Below are 23,376 nucleotides of genomic sequence, written 5' to 3'. Positions count from 1 at the left end.
CACTTTATGTTTTCCTGCAAGCTAAACTCATTTCATTTGCTTGACAGGGAAAATTTCTAACACAAAGTATTTGATGCTGAATACCATTCTCAGTAGCTACAAGCAATGTTTCTAAATGAATCTCTGGCTGATATCTGCCAACTGCTTTAGCAATGTGAGTGTTATTAATGTTAATCATAACCTATGATTTTCCTTCTATGTCAATCTATGCTTATACAGTGCTGCAAATTTGATTATTGCATTCGCTACCATTCTTTCGTGCTTTTTTTCTTTTTCCTCAAGACAAGTAATGAACTGCTTGCCTACTTGTGATTTTATTTCATCTTCTTACTAATATTCTGGAGATCCAGAACATGCCTCACCAACATCAATCAAATTTACAAAAAACCAATGCTCTGGAGCTTCTGGTACACTCTTCTCTTATTGCATTTAATCAATTCTGTCATTTCAATGCATGTAAATATTACATCTGTGGTTGTAAACATGACCATTAACTACACCTAATGTAGAGCAATTGCCATCCAAATGTTTTCTTATATGAGTTGCTACCACTTATTTTTCATTTTGGCATCAATGATCAATAATACTTTTGATGAAAGAGAAGCAGACAGTGAAGGCACAGAGCTAGCACAGCTTTATGAAATCCTATCACTGCCAAAGTTCATGTCACTTGGTTTCATATCACATTTTAATTCGATGAATCCAGCAAAACAAAACTGTTACTTAATAAAGGAGAATTCTTGTTTTAGTTATCTAAATCAGCAATAGCCAACAGCACAGCCTTCTTGAAAGACACAAATTTAATTGTATTCCAAGCAGACTGATACCCAACTGTTTATTACCAAATTGCTTGGCAATAACAGTGTGTTGCCCAATATCAAAACAAATACTCTATTACACTTAAGTAATACTATGAATAAGTCTTAGCCTGTCACTATAGCATTTCATTACTACTTAGCCCATCTCAAGATGAACATAGAAAATCAGTCGGAAGTACTCAAAAATAGAAGTTAGTACCACATATTATCATTAATGAAATGGGATTTGATGGTTCTGAACCAAGAGAATCTGCTGCACAGTGAAGTACTCCAGGTTTGTATGTACATGTGAAATCCACTGTTCTGAAGATGAGACACATGGTGGAAATTTGATTAATTTCTTTCTTTAAATCCTTATAATCCTTGGTATTAGCTGAAGAACAAGAATTAAGTATGAAGTTTCCTAATTGATTACTGGTATAACTCTGCTTTATAAACTATTGGAAAATTTGTTCACAGCCAAATTGCACTCTTAAAGTATCAATTTCCTTCCATATCCCCTTTTTCCTATTCTTTTCAGAGCCCTGACACTTATATGCTTCACAGCTGTAATTCAGAAAGAATGCAGTCATAGTCTAGCAGATTTCATTATCCTTTTGAAAATTATAACATTGTATACATGACACATCCTTTTGCAAAAGACCCTGAAGGACCATGAACACTGAGGTCTGTCTGGACTCCTCCTGCTGTATTGTTACATGAAATAAATTGGGGAGGGGAGGAAGGGCATGGAAACTATTGCCAACAGTACCTTGTTAGTAATTTACAAAACATTCTTTGATAAAACTTTGCTTCTAGACAAGCACCTGGAATGCCATTAACATACTCATTTATTCTAACCTTTACTTTGTGTTCAGGATTATGTTGCATGCTTTAAAATGGCAAAATCTTACACAAGATGTTTAGGGATTTTAAATTTAATTTTTGCCTTCTATCACTGATTTTCATATTGTTTAACATGTGACACATATTCACATCAGTTTAATGACCTTAATATTTCCTTTTCTTTTAAAAATCATTAAAGTAGAGATATGACAATGACAATGTGATCATATCTAACTTTGTAGTTCTACCAGTACACTGAATGATAAATACCAAGCAGTCTAAACCCCCATCACTTTACATCTCAAATTATCACAGTGGCCGTAAGCAAGACTATGATAAATGAACAACAGAAAAGAAGAGGACAGACTGTCATTTGCAAACTTGGAACTTAATTGTTCATTGTGCTTGGACAGAGTCCATTCTAAAAATAATATTTATGGGTAAAGTCAGTTGTAGATGAATGATGATAGCAATAGGACTTGCTTAATCAGACATTGTCGAAGATACCACAATGCACCTTAAATTTCTTACACGTGTATTTGTCACTTCAGTGACATCTTCACAAGCCCTCACTTATGTCAAGTCAGTTGAAGAGTTTTAATTAAAGATAATTGGGACAAATTAAAAGATGATGTTGCTTACTTTCCTTGAAACAGCTTCTTTAGATATGAAAGGCCATGGCACTCAGTGAAGCAGTGCACCATAATGTCAGACCCACAATTGATAGAATATACCTCAATGGCATATCAGACTAAAAGTACAAGGCTATTAAATTGGTCACACTCCCTTTTTCTCTGATCCCATTTGCTCAAACAGCATTTGCATTCTTAGAAATAATTAACAAAAGGAGCTTACAGAAAGAATTGTGAAGGCAGAAACTTAGGTAATGCATCATATCTGCCACATGATTGCCAGTGGGAATGTTCTGGGTGTTTACCTGACCCAAGTGTTATCCCACCTGTTCTCTGCCCCTGGGCCAGTTCTCCAGTTCAGGTGTTGATGCACCACCAGGGCACATGGGTCACACCAGCACTGCAGAAACTTTAGGAAGAAGCTGTGTTTACTAAATCAGCCTTTTATAAGGTATACCTGACAGTATGGGTATACATTTCATCATTTTGTCACTTCTGGATTATTTTGACCTAAACTACTGCATACCAAGCCGAAAATATTCAGCTTGTGAGACAGTCTGAGCACTGCATCAAGGAAGTTTGTACAATCACATATCCACAAAAGAATGCACTGAAGTATTTTTGTTTCAACATTTCCTGCAATTCTTAGATTGACTGCAGCTATCTTCTATCCTCAGTGGTCCTATTTCATCGAGTACAGTGCAAGGTTCTGACAATAAATGGGAAGAGCATTAAATTTATTCTCATCTGTGAAAAGGTTGAAATAACCATATACTGAAATAAAACCAACAAGTTAGAAGAGGTGCAAACAACCCACACTTTTATGGGAGGATTTCTGTGAATGCCATAGAAACCACTGTTAAAATATTTTTAAATAAGTAGCTGTAGCACATAAATTTTTTCTTGATATATGAATATTAAATGTAATACATGACAATAGCCCCAAGCAACTTCTTTTAATCCACAAAATACTGAGGAGAAAAGAAATAAAAAGACATTTGGAAGCTTGAAGTAGTCACATTTTCATTTACTGTATGATCAGAATTGCAAGAAAATTTTGGGGTTTGCTCTACATTATTCTTCAAAAACAGAAATGAGGCCTGCCTGAAAGGTAAGAAAAGAAAGAAAGAAAAAAGAGACCAGAAAGCAATAAATATGTTGTTCCATCAACTGGTCACATTTTGCAAAGCTAAAAATGTGTAGGCACCCACCTAGTGCTTTCTACCTATATAATTGCATTTACTTGCTATTTTTGAGAGTTAAAGGTGCTTGTGACTGAAAGCACACAAATCCAGTGAGAAGAAAAGGAAGGACTCTGTGCAAAATTAAAGACATCCCAAAGGCTTTTCCATTTTACTACAGTGAGCTGCCTGAATTTTTGGTGAACTTTAGCAAACAAGCCTTAAGAAATCATACAAGTTCAATGCTGTTTTCCACTGGGAAGCCTGAGCTGCCTCACGAGCCTGAATACCTCCATTAGCTCACAACAAAAAGTAAACTTGAAAACACAGAGGTCATAAAAAAGTCATTCTCTAGCAAGGGAAGCATAATTTTAAAACAGAAACTTGAGTTCCAAGGCCAACCGTTGAATGTGTTGAAGGCAGATGTCTAAGAATCTTTGGATGTGACAAGGACCACTGTCAAAGCAACTGAGTCAGGAAAACCCAAGAGAAGACAAGACAGACAGGCAGAGCATATGTTAGTTTTAGTTCAGACTTACATCTTCTCCCAGAAAGGTCAATCAGAAGGGAGGCAATCAGATTATACAGACTGATTGATGAAAAATTATCCAAATTCACTCCACGGCACAACTAATTGGACATTCTATTTATTGACAATTAAGTTATTGCAAGTCCCAGAATAAACACTTTGAGTTGTATATATCCTTGATCTCCATCAAATTTAATTAGGCATATCCTGGAATCATAAATATGTAGATGCAACTAACATTTTCTAAAAATAAGTAAAAAACAACAACAAAAAAAGCAGGAGAGGACAGAATGGAGGGTGTCAGTAACAGGGTAGAAAAAGGCTAAAGTCAAACCTGGATGGATGAGTTATTGAATGAGTGACTTGAATGACCTCCTCAAGGCCCTCCCCATGCTAACAGTTCTCACCATACTGAACATGCTGATGGGCTTCTGCAGTTCAGCAACTTCCACATGGAGAATGAGTCCAACACACATAATAAGACAGGGAGGTAAAACTGAAGAAAGTAGTGAAGTGAAAATTTCAGTGGAATTTGAGTTCAGACACTTCTGAATTCAGGTAGATGCAAACTCAGACTAAAATATCTAATATAACGATTCAGTTATATTATATATATTCAGTTATTTTACTCAAGCCAAAATTTACAGAGCCACACAAATTTACTCCAACCACCAGCCAGTGAAAAAGCAAACAAGGGCACCTAGAATAGAGCAATACTTGAGATAAACTTATTAAGGCCTTAGTTAAGACTTAATTAGGGCCTTGCAGCAGGTTGAATAAAAAGCTTAACCTGGTTGTGCTTCATCTGAATGGATGAGTGGGTTAGTGGGTTTCTGAGAGGAAGGTGCAGGAAAGTGCCTGGAAAGTGACTCAGCAAAAGAAGCAGGTGCAGGGAAGGGAAAAAAAGGATGTTGCAAACTTCAAGTGTTTCAATTATTCCCTGTTCAAAAGTTATTTACTTGCAAAAAGATATATTCCCACCTTCCTCATTATCAAAAAGCAATCACTTTCTGGAGCGATATTTTGCAGACTGGATTTATTGGTTAACTGGTGCAGACAGGAGTTCTAAAAAGTATAAACCACAAGGTCTGAGGAAACCTATTAGAAAATGCATAATAACTCTTCATAACAATAGCTAGGAACTGATTTCAAGGAAAATAAGCATTTTGCTGACTTAATTATCATGTGGTTTTGTCTATATTTGAGTTTACTAACCTAAACACAAGCATAATTACTTGGTTTATATTGATTTATTCCGTGGCTTATAATAATACAAATAATGTGAGTGAAAGCTATCCACTCCCAAGCATATTTCTTTAAAATCTTCCCTAAATACCTAGCTCCATGCTATTTTCTCCCCTTACCATGTGGAACTTGAGTCACTGAGCATCACCTTAAGCTGGAGAGTGGGCTGTGTTTCATATGCTATATGTCAAAAAGGAATACATATGGTAACAGAGAGAGATTTTTACTAAAATTACTAAGAGGAGCCCAGAGCCACCATCAACACTTAAAAATCATTGACATCAGTATCGGAATTTAGTGACATCAATGTTAAGCCACAGGCACTATGATTCCATTTCTCTTTAACAGATGAAGGTGCATCTCTTTGATCTCTCCATGACCAGTTGCAGCCCATGCACCAAAATTTCCAGCTGTCATTCAGGTCTGTCACACTGTGCCAGGCAGCCTTACCTTCAGCATCACAGCCCACTCCATTCCTCTCTGCTGACCTGCCATGAGCAAGGTGAAAGCAGGCTCTGCAAGCACTGAGCACGAAGCCAGAATTTTCTCTTCCTTCTCTATGCTACTGTTAACTTTACAAGAATGAATGTTGTACATCTTTGGTGGAAAACATAAATCTGCTCTGAGCCTCAGCATAACAAATAGCTTCACAATTTTACACCACTTACAGACCCAGAATTTTGTAAAGCAACTGCAGAGAAAGCTTTATGGAAGATCCATAAATTCCTGCAGTGCACTGACTGACAGGAGGTTGAGTGCCTTCAATAGACAGAGAAAGTATGGGAATATAACATAACACTGGCCTGTAAAATAGTGGCTACTTCTCTAAAATCTTCAGCTGATCATCAGGTAGACAAAGTGCTAACAAGAGTCATTGTGTGCAGTGATCTTCACAGCAAGCAAAATTATTTTATGGAGAGAGTGGGGAGGAAAGACAGGAAGAAAAAAAAGGCTAAGTAAAGCAATTTCCATATAAAAAAGCATACAATCCTGTCATTAGGTAAGAGCTTTCAAATAATTGTACTCAATGATTGTCTTGCATAGTATGAACACTGCTGGAAAGTACCACGGAAAAATGAAACTTCTTCATGGTCCTGATACTCATATTGCTATCTGCTGAGAGGGACAGCAGATCATTCCACCAGTACTCTGTCAGACAACACTCTCACCATGAAATACTGCTTGATGAAAAAAACATTACAGAATCAAGCCCCAAGGAACTGTGCAGTAATTAACCATCAGGATTTGCCTTCATTATGGTCAGCACACATTGTTCACACTTTGTGGATAGTTACAACATCTGGCAATCTGTCCTCTAGTACTTTCCTAAACATGACTAGCACCTTTCAAGTGTTTTTCCTTCTGTGCTTTTCCCGATGTTTTTCATTTGGTTTTTTTGAAGAGGTTTGTTTTAAAGACTGGCTATTGGTGATTTTTGCTTTACTTGTAATTAGACATTTTACTATTTAAGCTGTTTGTGAATGAAACTACCAACAGCACAAACAAATTTATAATTATAGAACATAAATGATGAAGTACTAATTGTGCTAGAAATGTGAAGTATGTCTAAAAATTCAATAATAATATCCCACAACATTTGCAGACACAGTGCATTTTTCATTTGACAGTATCATAACAGTTTTCAGTAGCAATAACCTGAAGTTTCTCTGACAATATATTATCTCCATATGTAATTTTAAGGTTTAACTGGTATTTTCTGCAGCAATATTCACATCAGCATGCCTGCCTTAAAATAAAATCTAATCTGTTCCTAAGCCAGCTACAAACAAGATGATAAATAAATCAGAGGGGAGAAGAATTACTTTTTGAAATGACAGTATAACAAAGCATGATTGAAAAAGCAGTATTGCAAGCACTACCCATTGACTTGATACCCTCAGGCAAAATCGTATGTAATGGTACTGATGCAAAATAATGCAGTGGAATTTATTCCAATAATTCTGGGCATGAATAATTTTTGAATGTAATAGAAGCCATAATCATAAATTCTCATCTTACCACTGGACTTGTCCTGTGCTTTTAATCAGAAATACCAGACTGCAATGTTTCTCTTAAACTCATCTCTAGCTCTTGTTAGAGGTTTATTTATATTAAATTCTGAACAGTAACAAGTAAATTAATCAAGTAAAATAGAATAATAAGGCTAATATTAGAATATTCTAGGCACTTACCCAGCTGTATCATAACACAGTATAACAAAATATCTTCATGTTTTCTACATGTAATCTACTTAGTCCAAGTAGTTTTGAAGAAGGAGAAAGAAAAAGACCAGTGTTGAAGTACTGATAGTTTGAAAAATAAAATATTAAAAAACATTATCTGTTGACTTAACAGAATTTGCTAAAATTTAATTTGTAAACAAGACCATATTGTACATAAAATGGAACTATTGTCAGTTTAAAACGACAGATCTGTGGTTACTTTGTTGCAAAACACTACATTGTTATGCATTCCAATCTCCCATTACAATTTTAAAAATTAAAAACGTTCCACAATACATTGCCATCCAGACAAAAATGCTTTTAGTTTGTGGCACATAATGTGAAAGGAAACTTGGAACTTCCTGTCTGACAGCACAGGCAAAAAATTTAACAAGTTAAATAGCACACAGTTGTATACAAAAACAGATCAAAAATTTATTGTCCTTGCAGTTCTCTGACAATCTCTGTACTACCACCAAGTCCTTAAAAATATTCTCAGGGATTATTTCCTTTTTCACTGTAGCTATACACACATTTCACTTTAAGTCTGTGCTATTTACAGCAGCTTTGTCAAATACTGTTGGGTTTTTGTATTTTACCTTATAAAGCTTTGTAAGGCTGAATGAAATGAGAAAAAAGCAGAATCCTGGATTTAACAAAACTCAGTTGTGAGTAATTCATATGGGATTACTATAAACAAACCACTACAGAAGAACTTTATTGGTATTGCAAAATCAAACACATGCAATTTAAGAAATCCCAGAATGTGGTGGATTGAATTTTGACCTTAATTCAATTTTCCTATGTTTATGCATAGAGACTTCATTTCTTCAAAGAAATGCTGCTTACTTGAAATCCTGTAAGATGCTTAGGCTTTGTTCACAAGGCAGGAAATGTACTGTGCTACAGGGCTAACAAATATTTGCTGACAGCACTGACACAATCTTGAGTTGCAGACCAATGTGGGATCAATCAGTCTTAGGAAACTGAGCTTTTATAATCTCTATCGGTTCTAGCTCCCTGTGTTTGCTACTCCCCTGTGCTAAGTTGTTGATGCCTGCTCTCAGATTTCTAATGTAGCTCTAGGCTGCTCTCACACCATATCCAGAGTTAAGTGAGACATGCATGGTTTACTCAGTTATTTGGGGCAGCAGAATGTTACTTCTTGTTGCCAGCTTAGAGCATTAGCCTGATGAATTTAATTTATTTTTCAGCCCATCAAACTTCCACTTATATCTCTTCCCTGTCATTCTATTTTTGTGGTCGCTTCCAGTTGTGTCTTCAACCAACCTAGATTCCTTTCCACAATGGAGCTGCTAATTAAATCTACCCTTTCCATTCCCCATTGCTTTTTCCAGCCACTCTGCATGTACTTATCAAATCTGTACATCCACCATCACCTTCTGACTCTCACTTCCTATGCCATTTTCCTCTCCGGTCCTCAGCTGTTTCCTTTTCCAGCTTCCTCTCTACCTAGCTTCTTCCCAAGTTAATTACTTTTTCTTTTGACAGAAATATGAGCCTCAGTAACCTACCCCCCCATTCAATAACTTACCCCAGCATATTGACTGAATAACTGAATTAACACAACTGAAAATTATTGGTTCTCTACTGCCCTTGAAATTAAAATGAGTAAAAAGGTATAGTCAAAATATTCAGGATCTGCACCTACTTATGCATTTTGAGAGATGTCATTTCATTAGCAATACAGGTTTCACTGAACTGCTCAAAAACACATTGAGCATAGGAAATGACAATTAGGTACTTTTATCTTTCTGTTAGATGTACAGCTTGGTATTGCAAAGAGATTAGGTTTAGCTAAATATATAAATGAATTACATGCAAACTTTGTAAAAATGACCAATCATATGCTGTATGAGAAACATTTAAAATGCTAAGGAGAAGCACACTTAAGCACATAAGAAAATGTATAATCATTTTTTCACTTACCAAGAAGTAAGAAAAGTAGATTATTTTAATTCTTAATTTAAAAAAAAAAAGACCAGGTGCAAAAAGAAAAAATCATCCAAATCACATAAGCAATTTCCACTTTCCTGAGTGAGAGTGAGAATTAAAACATAAATGAAAGTATGTGCATCTCTTTACTATCACTCAGTGTTTAATTGTAGTAATCTTAGAATCACAGAATCTATTAGGCTGGAAAAGACCTCTGAGACTATCAAGTCTAATCTATGACCCAACACCACATTGTCAGCCAGACCATGGCACTGAGTGTCACATCCAGTCTTTCCTTAAACACCTCCAGGGATGGTGACTCCATCACTTCCCTGTGCAGCTCATTCCAATGCCCAATCTCCCTTTCTGTGAAGAAATTCTTCCTGATGTCCAATCTAAACCTCCTCTGATGCAGCTTGAGACTGTGTCCTCTTGTCCTGTCACTGTTGCCTGGGAGAAGAGGCCAAGCCCCACATGGCTACAAATTCCTTTCAGGTAGTTGCAGAGAGCACAGTGGAAATCAATATTATAAATTTTGGATCTTTATGTTTACTGTAGCTTTAATCCAGTCATTGTTGCAGATGTCTAAAGCAAACTCTGCAGCTGCAGCATGTTTAATTCATCAAGATGTTCTCAAGGCTGATTATATCACCATTATAACTTTATCATTTTAGAGCAGCATCTGCCAAAATAAGACCATAAGATTCCAGTTTTACAGAATCATAAAAAATGTCTCTTTTACTGTGCAAATAAACTTCTGCAACCAGCTTTTTCAATGAAAGGTAGTGTGGAGTAGATTTTCTCAGATGATACCAAAAAACTGACTTAGAGACTGTAACTACTGAATACACAATTAAACACTGTGAATATTACACAACTTCATATAATAAAATGAGGTTAAAAAATCATAGACAGCTCTTCCTGATGATAAAATTTTTTGAGAAGTAATGTGTTGGGCAGTGAAAGGAAAAAATACCTGCTTGAAAAACAAAGCTGGCTTTTTATTAGGAGCCATATTTACAAAGTTCTGGCAGGGCAGGTAACCGCCCAACCACCTGCAATCAGTCTGGCTTCCTCAGAGCAGTTTCTGTCCTCTGAGCCAAGCCACCACAGGAACACATGAAAATGACTTTTTGCACCAGCATGGTCACTGTCAGATAAGTCATGTTTCAAAATAAAAGTCACAACATAGATGCAGATTCAGCCACAGAAAAACTGGAATATTATGAGGGAGGCTAGAGGCTCAAGGATGTTGCCAGGCATGGCTGGAAGGGCTGCCTGCTGCAAACACAGAGGTTGTCTGTGAAGCAGCTACTGGGGTAAAACATGGGCAGTAGCAGAATTCAGACACCCCAAAGCCAGCTCACCAGAGCATTGCTATCATAAAATAGCCATTTACTGGGGCTGTAATCACACCTTTATTTGGCTTTACAGATACCCGCTAAGGCAGGCAGGACAAGACCTGCCTGAAGAGTCAGTCAGGTTTTTTGTAGATAGGAGTTCACCCTGTAGGCAAATGGTAAAGGACACTGCAGTACTGATGGTGACAATTGAGGGCATGTGAGCTTCACAGTGTGAAAGAAATCCCAGGATAAATTTCCCCTTTCATGCTTATTATGGTTGCCCAAGAAAAAGTAAACTTTCTCTTAAAAAATCTGGGATCACAGAATCTTACTATATTCAGTATAACTGCATAGCACTTAATGGCTTGAAAGGCAGGGTCCCATTATGAAGTTTTCAGAGCATCTTGTGAGTTTGTTATTCAGAACAGTTATATAAACCACCTCTCTTGTTATTCAACAACTAAATAACATTTCATGCCATTCAAATTCATACAAGGTTTTTTAAACGCAAAATTGTCATCAATCATCAATCAGTCATCTGAATAGTGTCATATTTTTTCCAATATTTCTCTAATAGAAAACATTAAGGGACCTATTTCCCATCTTAAATTTACATGGGACATAAAATTAATAGCTGCTTTCTGCCTCAATGACTCTTCAAAATAACACTGAGCTCATGATCCTTCTCTTACAAAAAAAATCAACCTACAATGTCAGTGCAAGAACATTCATATGCAAATAATTCAATTAATCTATTATACCCCAAGAACTCCATCTATTCTTTCACAAAAATAACCAATGCTAATTATTTACATCACTTCTTTTTGCTGCCATGAGCTACATGAAGGAATAATTGGACTTGAAAGGGATTTTCTGGAATATTGTGAAAATAAATGGGTTTATACAAGTTATAAATCAGAATTTACAAGACAAATTCAATCCTCCAATCTCACACTTGGTTTGAGAATTTCCATTAGTGAGTGGTGTGTAAAATGCAGGAGAGACACACTTTCTACATGGCCACAATCCAGCTATGAAACTGCTCCACATGCCATCCTGACATGAAACAGTTAGATGCACTAGATCTCTCTCTATTTCACCCAGGTAAAAAGCTGTCAGGATGTTGTCAAAACTTGCCAACAATGCCCTAGTACGCACACCACTAGTCCAGAGACAATGCACATTGCACACAAAAAATGTTATTGTGGGTTAAGGGATAAGTGCCTCCTAATCCAACAAAGAGGAGTGTCAAAACAACTGTTGATGTCCTGGTTTACGGACTAAGACCTTAAGTTTTCCAAGAAAGAGCCTACAGTTCAGCTGACCTGACTTATGCTTCACACAGAAAAAATGGTTTGGGGTTTTTTTTGCAAAATCATTTCTATTTTTCTTAGAGAGCATATTGTTCACTCATTAATAGGGAAAGTTTTACAATGAGAATTTTATTTGCCCATTCAGAAAAATGGCATGCCATTTGTAGCAGCAATAGTACCATAAGATATGGGGAACGTACAACTTTTCTTTCTTCCTTGTGACTGATCAGTGAACTCTATTCTGTAAGGTTTGACCTCCAGCTGGTGTAAATCACAGGAACTACATACCTCAGGTTGGAATAGACAAGTGCTAATTTCCATACCTTTAGTATACAGCTCTACAGACACACAGATTTGGACATACATTCATCTTTTTATGTAAAAGAAGCTGACAGATAATTGGTAGCAAATTTTCAATTTTTTTGTCACAATTTTCCTAAGAAAGGAAGATCTATAAAATGCCCTTCTTATTACAGAACTGAAAAAATCATTAGTTTGATAATTGCACACTGTCTTCCAAAACCAACAAATATATGGAAAAAATTCACACTAGAAAGAAAAAAAAATAAATCAAGGCTGAGGAATAATTTCACAGTGTAACTTTGTAACAAGTCCCCAGAGAAAATTTCTCTTCCTTTTGTTCCCATCTGCAAAGCTATGTAATTGATTCCTAACTGCTGTGTTAATGCTCCCAATTCCTGCTAGAATCCCTTTGGAAATACATTAAAGTAAGCAGGACTCTCTCCTGCTGCAGCCCTTTGAACACTGGAATCTGGGATTCTGTGGCACGCATCACGTTTCAACAGTGGGCCACAGTGCAAGCATCTGGGCCAAACAGCTGATAAATATTAATACAGAAGAATAAAGTATACTGAATTATATATTGAAATGTAGAGCAAATCAGGAAATTGCTTTCTTTTGTAATGAATAACATTCTCTTACAAGTACAGTTACATTCCACCAAATAGAAATTAAATAAGAGCAACTAATATTTGCTATAGCATGGTCAATTAACTTCTTATAATGACTTGAAAAAATTTAAATGATGACAGGCAAGTGTTTTTTAAGGAAAGGACTTGGTCTTCTGCAGGATCAAGGAATAGTTTGACTCGTTCTGATTTTCCTATACCTTTTTCTGTACGCACACACAGACTAATAAAAGAATGAAGCAAAAAGGATTTGGTCCAGCTCCCAAATTCTACCCCAGCCAATACACCCCAGTGACTGTTAGAGCTGTGCATGAAGGTTTGTCTGCCTGGACAGAGCCAGTGACATAAGATGACCTCTCTTCAGCAGACCAGGAGAGAAATATGGAAAAGATGCATTTCAGTTTTCACATATGGTCCCTAATTAATCTTAATTAAGCTTGCGTTGAGGGATCTTGAGCAGTTCGCAGAAGGGATATCTGCTTCCTGATTTTTTTTAGCTTTATGAAAGGAAGATTTCATCTCAAAAAGAGAAATACACTTATGAAATACAAATTTTCATGTTCCAATCCAATTTTATGAGGCAGTACAGATAAAATACCCACGTTTTAATTGTTCCCTATGAGTACACAATTTTAAAAGAAAAGCACAAGGCTTGCAATAAAGTAGATTCTCTGCTCTTCATAGCTAATATAAAAAATAACCAACAAACCAACCTTAAACATTTTACAATTTGGGCATATGTTTCCTTGTGCAAATTATGGATTATTTTTATCATTTATTTTAAGCTAACTACTCTGATGACCCTAAAAATGAATCAACCCTGGCAGCCACACAATTTACTGCAAACGTCTGCTCTTCCACTATGGACCATCAAATTTCACAGACAGACACCACTGCTGTATTCTGCACATTTCTGATCTTAGTACACACTGGGTGGCAGTATGGAAAGTTTTTATTCAAATTGTCATTTGTGGGAATAACCTAATACAATATTGTAGAGTTAAAAATATTTTTAAATATATTTGAATTTAACACATAGATTATAAATATTCGTATACTTGCCAGAGAGTTATCTCCCAGCTTCTTGTTAGAATAACACCACTTGAAAAAAGAACCTGTCTTAAACAGATTATAAATTCAGTGCTCCCTGGTCTGAAATTTTTCATATTGCATATCTGCCTTAGAAGTTGCTTTCTGTGTGAAAAAAATCAGCTAATGTAATTTAGCTATTTCTGAGACTGCAGCAGAAACAAGACCAGTATTCTGCTGTGTCAACATATTAACACAACTTCTTGTGTTTGAAATCTGCAGTGCATCTGCAGTGCATGAAACTTGCGTGGTTTACAGTAAAAACCAGATTTTGGAAGTAAACTAGCTGTGTTTGCAATTAAATGAGAAATGGTAGACCTAGATATTGAGGGGCAAGGGGAATGATGATAGATTTGAAAGCAAATTCCCTCCCTGAAAGGGACAGCTGGCCCAACCACGTGCCTCAATTGATATATGGAAATCACAGACTAAGGACTTTGTGGTCAAGACAGTTGAAATCTTCCCTGAAGATTTGGTCTGGGTGTTTTGGGTTTCATTCAGTATGGTTTTTGTTTTGCAGGTTTGTCTTTGCCTTTGTCAAGAACTCCTGCCTTATGATAAGGAATAAGGAAAATTTTCTGAGTTTTTTTTTCTCAGCCTTCTCTTTAGGTCAATTACTTCAGTTTTGGGCAGTACAGCTGAGGAACTGAGGAAATGTAAATTGAGACTCAGACATGTAGGTCTGGAGACTAAATTACAGTTACAGCTGACGGTTTGGGGAACCACAACTTGGGTGTGCAGATTGCTTTGGATTTTTCAAATTTCCAAAGCAGATACTCAACAGGAGAAATTTAAGGCTGGACACTGAAAATGCAGAGCCTTTGAAATCAATGAATTTTTAAGACCTTAAATCTTTCTCTGCCTCAGCTCTTTACTTGAAAATTTGGGATGACAAGAACATCTTCCTAGAGCATACTGTGAAGATAAACTCATCATTTATCTGTGAATCATCCTGGCTAATCCAGTCAAAAACACATGGAAACTCACTTCTTTTTTTTTTTTTCCCCAGAAAGATTTTAATGGTATATCAGTTATAAAGCCTAAAAATAGTCAAGAAAAAATGATACTGATTTATGTTATTCATGAAAGAAGTGTGTCAATTTTTCATCTCTGAAAGTCTCAGGGCTCTGAGTGAAAGCAGCAGATATAGGGATACATACTCATACACCAAGCAGGCAATTTTTGCTGCATACAAAAAAATAACACTGGCATTCCTCAAATTCTTTGGTTTTCTCTAGTGCCATTTTTTGTTACACCCAAAAAGCTATTGACAGAGCACATATTAATGTGCAGATAATAACATCAACCATATTATGTTGATGAAATGAATATATATTTTGAATACTTTCAAAATATAAAAGACAGGCAGGAATACACTGACATCATCCCTAGTGTTGTGAAGAAACATCCTCTTTAGATACATGATAGCGTATTTATCTACTATTGATTTTATGTTTTCTTCCGAAGCATCCAGTATTGACAATTGCTGGCGACAGGATATCTGACTAAACGGATAATTAGCCTGATCATTTCCCCAGGTTTCCATGCGAACTGAGGATGCTATAGCAGCTTCTGGACCTGATGCGCACATATGGAGACAGCTGAAATGGAGTGATGGCTTAGATCACTCCTGCATCTCAGAAAGAAGCAATGAGACAATACTGGATGTAAGCAGGGGTGCTGAAAGCAGTCTCCATTCTATAAGGAATATATAGGAAAGATTCATGTAAAATCTTGGCATGGTACTTTTGCCTTTCCCTATATTGACATCAATAAGCATCTTCAGTATTGATTTTTGCTTATTATTTAAATGGCCTCATACAAACACAGACATTAAGCCACATAAATGCAGAGATCAGTATAACTGCAGCCAAGAGCCTTCATACCAGAAATTATACCAATTACTCCCCAGGCTGCCAAGCCTGACTAAACAGAACTCCACCCAGACTTCTGAATGCAGGGCTTTAAAAGCAGGATGATCCCTAATCCCTACTTAGCATCATACTCTGCAAAAACTTCCTCAAGCCTTCTAACTGAGCCTGTACCACTCAGTATCCCCTCTTCCTTTGCAATGTCAGACCAATATGAGTTTAAAGTGTGCTGGGGACACAGAAATGATCTCTTCTTCTGAGACAGAGGAGCAGTGAAGTGCCTTTTTCAAATACTTGCAGATGGTTTGTTCTCACTTCTGTGAAGGCTGCACAGTTCCTATCAAACACAAATGTCTAATTCCTGTTTCTTGTTACATTTCAGGAATTACCCCACAATTGCCAAAAAAAAAGATTTCCAGGCTTACTTGTTCAGATTTAATCAGGCTGTTCCAGTGAAACTAAATCATGTGAAGGTGGAACTGTTTTACCAAAAAATCAAGCTAAAATATTCTATATACTTGATAAAAAATTAACTGGAAATGCACACTTGGAAATAAAAACACATCAGCTTTATTTCTGAGAATAAACAGTACCTTTCTCCTGTCATATAATCCATGGTTATCCAATATCATCTTCCTTTCATGTGCAGCATACCTCCGCAAGTCACGTCCAAATTGCTGTCAAAGATAGAGCAAATATCAAATACAGGCACAAACCAAAATTCTTATCCTTTGCACCTTCTAACACCAAACCAAATAATAAACTAAGGGCCAAAAATTACTTTTAATAAAGGAATATAGTCTGATAAAATCAATCATCTGAAGGGAAATGTTGGATAAGGAATCCAAACATTTGCATCTGTCCATCATTGCAGTCAGTTACTGTGACAGCAGTTGGGCTCTGTATAAGAAAGTAAAGCTGTGATGGGCTCTCACAGTCTGTAGGTGAATTAGCCCAACAGGGAGTAGGAGCTCAGTGAGGCAGAGAAAAAAGAAGTCATTGCCTACTCATCCAAAGGGCCTCACACTGTGTGTTTTCAGTGTAGACTCCTATCTACAGAGTGGAGAGAAGGGCTTTTAAGTTTCCAAACACTTCCAGGATAAGAAAGGACCCCAAAGTCTGCAGAACTTAATCCAAAGTCCAAATAAATACATTTTGTTATCTCAAAAAAGTGACGGAAGTAACTCAAACTCAGCAGGAGAACACATCAATTTCAACATTTTGCCTGGTCTAAACCATCCTGCTTCCAATTAACCTGAGTAGAACAGAGTGGCAAGGCACCAGTACTGCTTCCAGCACATCAAAAAGATAATTCAGAGCAGGCTCAGAAGCTCTCCATTGTACCATGTAAACACTCCCTAAAAAATGAACATCAGAAGGCAAGCATGTAGAACAGATTAAAAAATAATTCTGTCTGGAGAGAGATTAGTCATTTGAGTTTTGCGTTTGCATTAGGCAGAATTTTTTGTTTTGAAAATAGTATATTATTTTATATTATGCCAGCTAACTAGTGTCTATTGTGAAAGTAGCTATCATTTCAAGTTTTCTTATTAAAATATAAATCAAAATATATTTTATTCTGGTTCAAAACTAAAGTCTAATTTTAAATTTTTTCCAGTTTTTTACAATTTGAAGGAGTCAATTAAAATGCAACTGAAACAAAACATTTGATCTAATCCAAAAAGAAAGATATCAAATTGTTTTCAATTTCCTACAAAACAAATTAAGTTCCAATTCAGAATATCTCTTCCTCAAATGTTTAATTTCCTGTAATTATGTGACGCTTTCCAAATCATCTCTACTCAGGAACCATTTAAATTGCTTGTTAACAGCATCATGATGTAAAAGACAACACAACTGACCAAAAACCTCTCCAGTTCATAAACCTAAACACTAAGCTTCAAGGAAAATAGAGCTTAAGTCTCCTAGTGAGACATCCATAAATGTTAGTGATGAATTCATCAGCTCCAACCCATGACAGGGGTGGATGACAGTATGAGATGTGATGTGCGGACATCAGAAATATTTTTTTAAATCCATGAACTCCGAATAGTCCTGCAACAACACAAACATGTTTGCAATGCTAAGAAAACATACAGTGCTGTGGTTACTTACCCTGGAGCCTGTCCAGCCTAACAGAGCATATGAATATTGCTCAAAGGGGGTTATGACCAGATCCACACGGATTGCCTTCCAGTCTTTGACTTCTGCCATTTCCAATTGCTCTGACGTGTTGCAAGTGCTGTTGTCTACTCTTGGCTGATATAATTTTAAAATTGCAAAACATTTCTGAAAATGATCCATGGCATCAACTTTTCTGCTTGGCAGCTGTTCCTTTACAAATGTTGACTCAATGATATCACAGTAAAGAAGTAAGCCCTGAAGAGAAGATATTGTTCGTATTGAATTGCTGAACTGGTTTTACTAGAACTCTGGTCATTCCAGAGTTTCTAGATGGTTGTCTTAAAAATTCATGTGAAATGTAATTTCAGTAAACAAGGAACTGTGCCAGGGTAAATCTGGGCTAAGGAGAGACATGAAACAGCTCCAGACTTTGGAAAAATACTTGAGGGAAATCTGCACTGGTAGATATCTGACAGTTGTGAGGTCCTGCCCTGTACTAAAGAGATAGAATTTGCAAATCCTCCCCTCCCTCATTTTCTCCTAAGCCTTTTTCTAGTTAATTTTCTAGAAATTTCTGAGTAAGGATTGATGTGTTCCTATGTGGCAGACATCTGGAAAAAGATGATTAGTCCAGTGTACAGTCTTGCTGAGGGATTCCAAAGCGGAAGATTCCATTTGGACCGTATCTATTGCATGAGATTTCCTTGTGACAAGGTCTGGAGTCTCCAGAGATGGAAGATCCCTGCCCATGTCTTTTGCTCAGAGCGAATGCCATTTCTTTATGTCCTTGGATCACTTTCATGTTTCTGTTCTAAAATCACTCAAAAGTTTACACATTCTCTTCCTCTGCATTAGGGGTGTTTTCAAATTGCAATATTGAACTGAGAGTGCCTATAAGTGGTTTTATTTGATGGCTGCCAGTTGGTAACTACAATGGTGTTGTAGTTTAGGAATGGTATTCTCCTATTTAGTAGCCCAGCTAAAACCACTCCTCTTGCTTCTCCCTCCCCTGCCCCAACTGAAAACACAAAAGGCAAAGATCATGGGCTCAGATAAGAACAATTTCCTGGAAACAGCAATGAGGTAAGACAACAAACAGTAACAGCAGCACTATTAATAAAAGAAGGTATAAGACAAAGAAACAATTTACAATGTAAAATACCAGACCATTTCAACTACCACACTTTCTCCCACTGGAAGGAAAAGCCTTCTTCTAGGAAGAGAGAAAGTCCCTTTCCCCCATCCCTGGCAATGGTGGAAAGTGATATTGAATAACATTAGGGTCTGGTCGTGGCCCTTCCCTCTGATCTGGACCAAAACCAGGACAAAGAGTCTCCAGATAAGACTCTTAATGTCCAAGGTAACAAAGAACTGGTTTTTGGAAGAATACCTCAGTATTAAAAACCAGATTTTGATTATTTCTTTTATGCAGTGCAGGTGTGAAAACTTTACATGACAATATCTTAAATGCCTTAGAGAATACTTTACAGTAATAAAATTATTTTTATCACTCAGAATTATAATTCTGGCCCTCCCCAAAGAAAAGGTATATCAAAAACACTTAACACGATATGATTTCCATGAAGAGACTCTGATATGTATTATTATATTTTTAGCCTCCAGCTTTTTGTTGATGATAGCTCCAAATTAACAATCCCATTATTCTACTGGAAATCAGTTATAGGCTTTCCATGGGTCAATGAGCCAACCTTTTTAATGATAACGATTTGAGTTGGTATTCTTTCACTTGTTGGAATTTTTCTTGATTATGAAGATTTATTACAAACTGATATGAGAAAACTCCTTATGTAGCTTCTGGTCTTGGATTACTAGTTTCACAGTCTGCTGATTTGAAAATGCTTAAATTTAGCAGGTGCTCTGTAATATCTATCTTTAAAACAGCAATTTTTTCTTAATTTTACCCCAATGTCACAAGGCACTGATGCTTGCTCTTTCCAAATATAGACTCAAAACAGCTGTTGAGTGTTAATGCATAACTGCTTATTTTCCTGCTTTTTTTTTGATAAACTGTACTCCGTTCAAGTTAATTTTCTTGCTTTTAATGCTAATAAAAACAATTTTAATATCATTCATCATTGACGATTAATTGATGAATTCATGCTTTGATTAAGCACCAATATTCTTCCCATTTTCTGTAAAAATCTGTTAGCTACTTAGCAGTATTTTCTCATTTTTTGCTTCATTTTTCTTTTTTGCTCTTGGAGATTTGGGACACTACACAGTATATACCAGAAGTCAGGGTATCAGCATTAATAGGAGCCAAAGCCTAGGTCATATACATTGGGATAGCATTTCCAATTAACCTAGTATAATTAGACAGTGGACATCACCATCGCCCCACAAAGTAAAGGTGAAATGCACTTAGGTACACTTGGAAAAAGCATAGCCTGAAGGGGCAGTCAGCTTTGAAGATTGTGTGAAGTTCTGGACACTGCTGCCTGCAGAGCTGCATCCTTCTCTCATTACTCTGAGTCAGGGAATCTGCAGTTCCTTGCACATTTCAGATTGATCTGTACACCATAAAGTGCTGTAGGTCTTGTTTACACAATCAAGTTTTAAAGTGTGGGCATTTTAATTTTTCAAATTTACAACACCATCAAAACTAAATGTATTTTTTAGAACAGTTATGTGAAGACTCTCAACAATTTTCCGTTTTTAGAATGACTGCACACTTTTACTTAAATATGCTGAGCATATCAATAGCATTGATAGTGGAGTAAATCCGTGTTCAAATTGAGGAAAAGTATGACTTTTAAGAAAAATATTAAATCAATCACTGAAAAATCAATCAAATACGGTCACTAGCATTCTCAGTCATTTTTAATTAAATGGAATCTTCTTCCATATTTAGTGTTACATGCTGTCATTATTCATAATTGTTGCAAGAGCTGGATTAATTCTGCTAAAGCCAAATAGGATCATTTTATATCATCTGAAAATGTAATCCAATATGTTCTTCTGAAATGTATACATTGCTGCCCTAAATTTCCTTCTGAGACAGTTTAATTAAGTGAAACTGGATTTCTTTTTGTTTTTCCAGTGAAATTCCTATATCTAATCCAAAATAGAATGTAGCATGTTAATTTGGAAAAAATCTCAACCTAGATGAGACGGATGGAATTCTATAAAGTAAAAGAGCTAAAGGAACTGATGCTTGGGAGAAGTCAGGCCTTTTAGGATAAGAAGTCACTAGAAAATGGCATCAAAGGTTTGATCAGCAGTGTAAAACTCGGCAGCTGCTGCATAAACCTACAGCTGCCTGGGCTCCTTTTTCATCTTGAAGTTCCCTGTGTGTGAGAATGATCTGTTTCTGAGCATGTCTGGAGCAGCCTGGCTTTGACAGCAATGGACAGATCAGCGCTGGATTCCATCAGTGAAGGTGTTTACCTTTCTATGCCATGGGCATTTGCACTGCTGAGCAAGATAAAGAGACAGACAGACAGACAGAGTTACATGTACCTACTCACCCACACACAGCTATACAGTACACCCCAGAAAGATCACATGTCTTAAGAAATGCCAGATCTCCACTTAGAACACAGCAGGAAATGGAACACTTCTGCTTACTTTATACAATAACCTCACAAGCAGGATAATCAGATTCAGCCCTGTACTCTCTCTAAAGAAATTTAAGCCAAGATCTCTCATGTTCAGTGCTCTAACCACCTTGCAATAATCTATTTTAGGTAAGAATTTCCTCATCTGAGTCAGAATGAACCAAAAAAATTCATAATGAATTGTGAAGAAAGATGAGACAATATGTGTTCCCAAAGGAGCTCAGCATCCTTATGCACTCTTTCATCTGAAACTAAAGGTTCTTTCCTCTGGCTTCTTAATAATTTGTGTATCTTGTCTTAGAAACAGGTTTTGTTGCTGGCAAAATTCAGCTGTCACTTAATAATGAATGTGCGGCTTTCCTGTGAACCCTGTTCCCAAAAATCTGTTTCCAGCAAAAGAAGAAATATTACTTGCTCCTCACCATCCTCTTTAATGGGACATCAAACCTTCCCCTTCCTGATCACCTCATCAAGGGTGAATACTCAAGTTTAAACCAGACCAGTAATATATTAAAATAGGTAAGCACAGGTAGGCATCTCCATCACTCATTTTCCTAAAGCCAAAGGAAAAAAAAACAACATTATATTTACCTGAATATAAAGGGAAAAACTGAAGAGTGCAGGAATGCCTGTAGTAACAGTATATCTTCCATTGTTGAAAGTATGAATATAACAGGAACAGTGCTAAATATAGCTATACAGGTTTTCAGCAAAAAATGAAGGCATTTTTTCACAGTATGTGAATGAAGCTACATCGACACAGATGGCTCAGCCTGTTTGCCCGCAGACTTTCAAGCTCTAACCCACAGAAGTAATTTCTTCCTTTCTTTATGAGGCTTTTTGGAACCATGAAGACCATAACCTGTATACTGCATCACAGCTTTTCCATTTTGCCACTCTACTTTGAAGACTTTGTGTTCTCTGTTCCCCAGCCTGTTTATCCCCGGTGATGCTGCATCAAAGACCATAATGGTGCTGACTTAGCCACTTCATTTTCAGCAGCTTTCAATGGAAGGATCTTGTAACACTAAACTTTTGAGATAAGAAAAAGGCCCTTTAAACTGTTTAAAGCTGTGGTCCATAATTTAGAAGTTAAACATGGTTGAATCCTTCACTCAGAGCTGCCAAAAAGAAGCCAACATCATGACCTGCGTGATGTACATCGATTAATATGGGCTTAGAAGGAGCAGCAAAGTGGCAAGCTGTGATGCAGACTACTGCAAAAAGCTACAAAGTGCTTTATTTGGGTTTTTTTTCTGTCCTCCCCTCTTCCCTTGGAAATCAAAGATAATAAAAAGGCAAGAGGTGTATAAATTCTTTCTTTTTTGCATTTTGATTTTGCTGGCAGTTTGTTTTTCGGTGGTGCCAGTAAAAGCCTGTATATTGCAAATGCCACAGTAGAGAGGTAGTGTAACTAGTATAAACCATGAAATGTCTGGAGGACAAACAGAACACAGGAAATCATTGTCCATAGCTTTAAACTAAACCCAGCTTCTTTGGGTTTGGTTTCCATGACCATTTGCTTCTGACATGTTCTACATGCTGGGATTTCTAGAGGAATCCTAATCCTTTTATCAAACTCCCGGCCACCCTTGGCCTCCCATACTCTGCCTGCTCTCCTTTCTACCAAATAGCCCCCTTAACAAGAAAACCGGTAAGAACAATTCATTTTCAATTTCTTTTCTTTCAATTCCTTTTAATGAAAACAGCTCAAAGTGAAC

General features: G+C 36.7%; 1 protein-coding gene across 1 annotated transcript in view; it reads right to left on the bottom strand.

The window, feature by feature from the left end:
- Positions 1 to 23,376, bottom strand: part of DNTT (DNA nucleotidylexotransferase) — a 74,169-nt gene that overhangs the window by 1,730 nt on the left and 49,063 nt on the right. Inside the window, exons 9-10 of the mRNA XM_030951472.1 lie at positions 18,069 to 18,332; positions 16,547 to 16,630 (exon numbers count right to left, since the gene is read on the bottom strand). Of these exons, the coding sequence (XP_030807332.1) occupies positions 16,547 to 16,630; positions 18,069 to 18,332 (348 nt within the window). The remainder of the gene's footprint in view (positions 1 to 16,546; positions 16,631 to 18,068; positions 18,333 to 23,376) is intronic.

Source organism: Camarhynchus parvulus, chromosome 6 (assembly GCF_901933205.1).
Source record: "Camarhynchus parvulus chromosome 6, STF_HiC, whole genome shotgun sequence".
Classification (NCBI taxonomy): Eukaryota; Metazoa; Chordata; class Aves; order Passeriformes; family Thraupidae; genus Camarhynchus; species Camarhynchus parvulus.
Note: the sequence above shows the minus strand (reverse complement) of the source record. Positions and strands in the feature narration are given on the sequence as shown.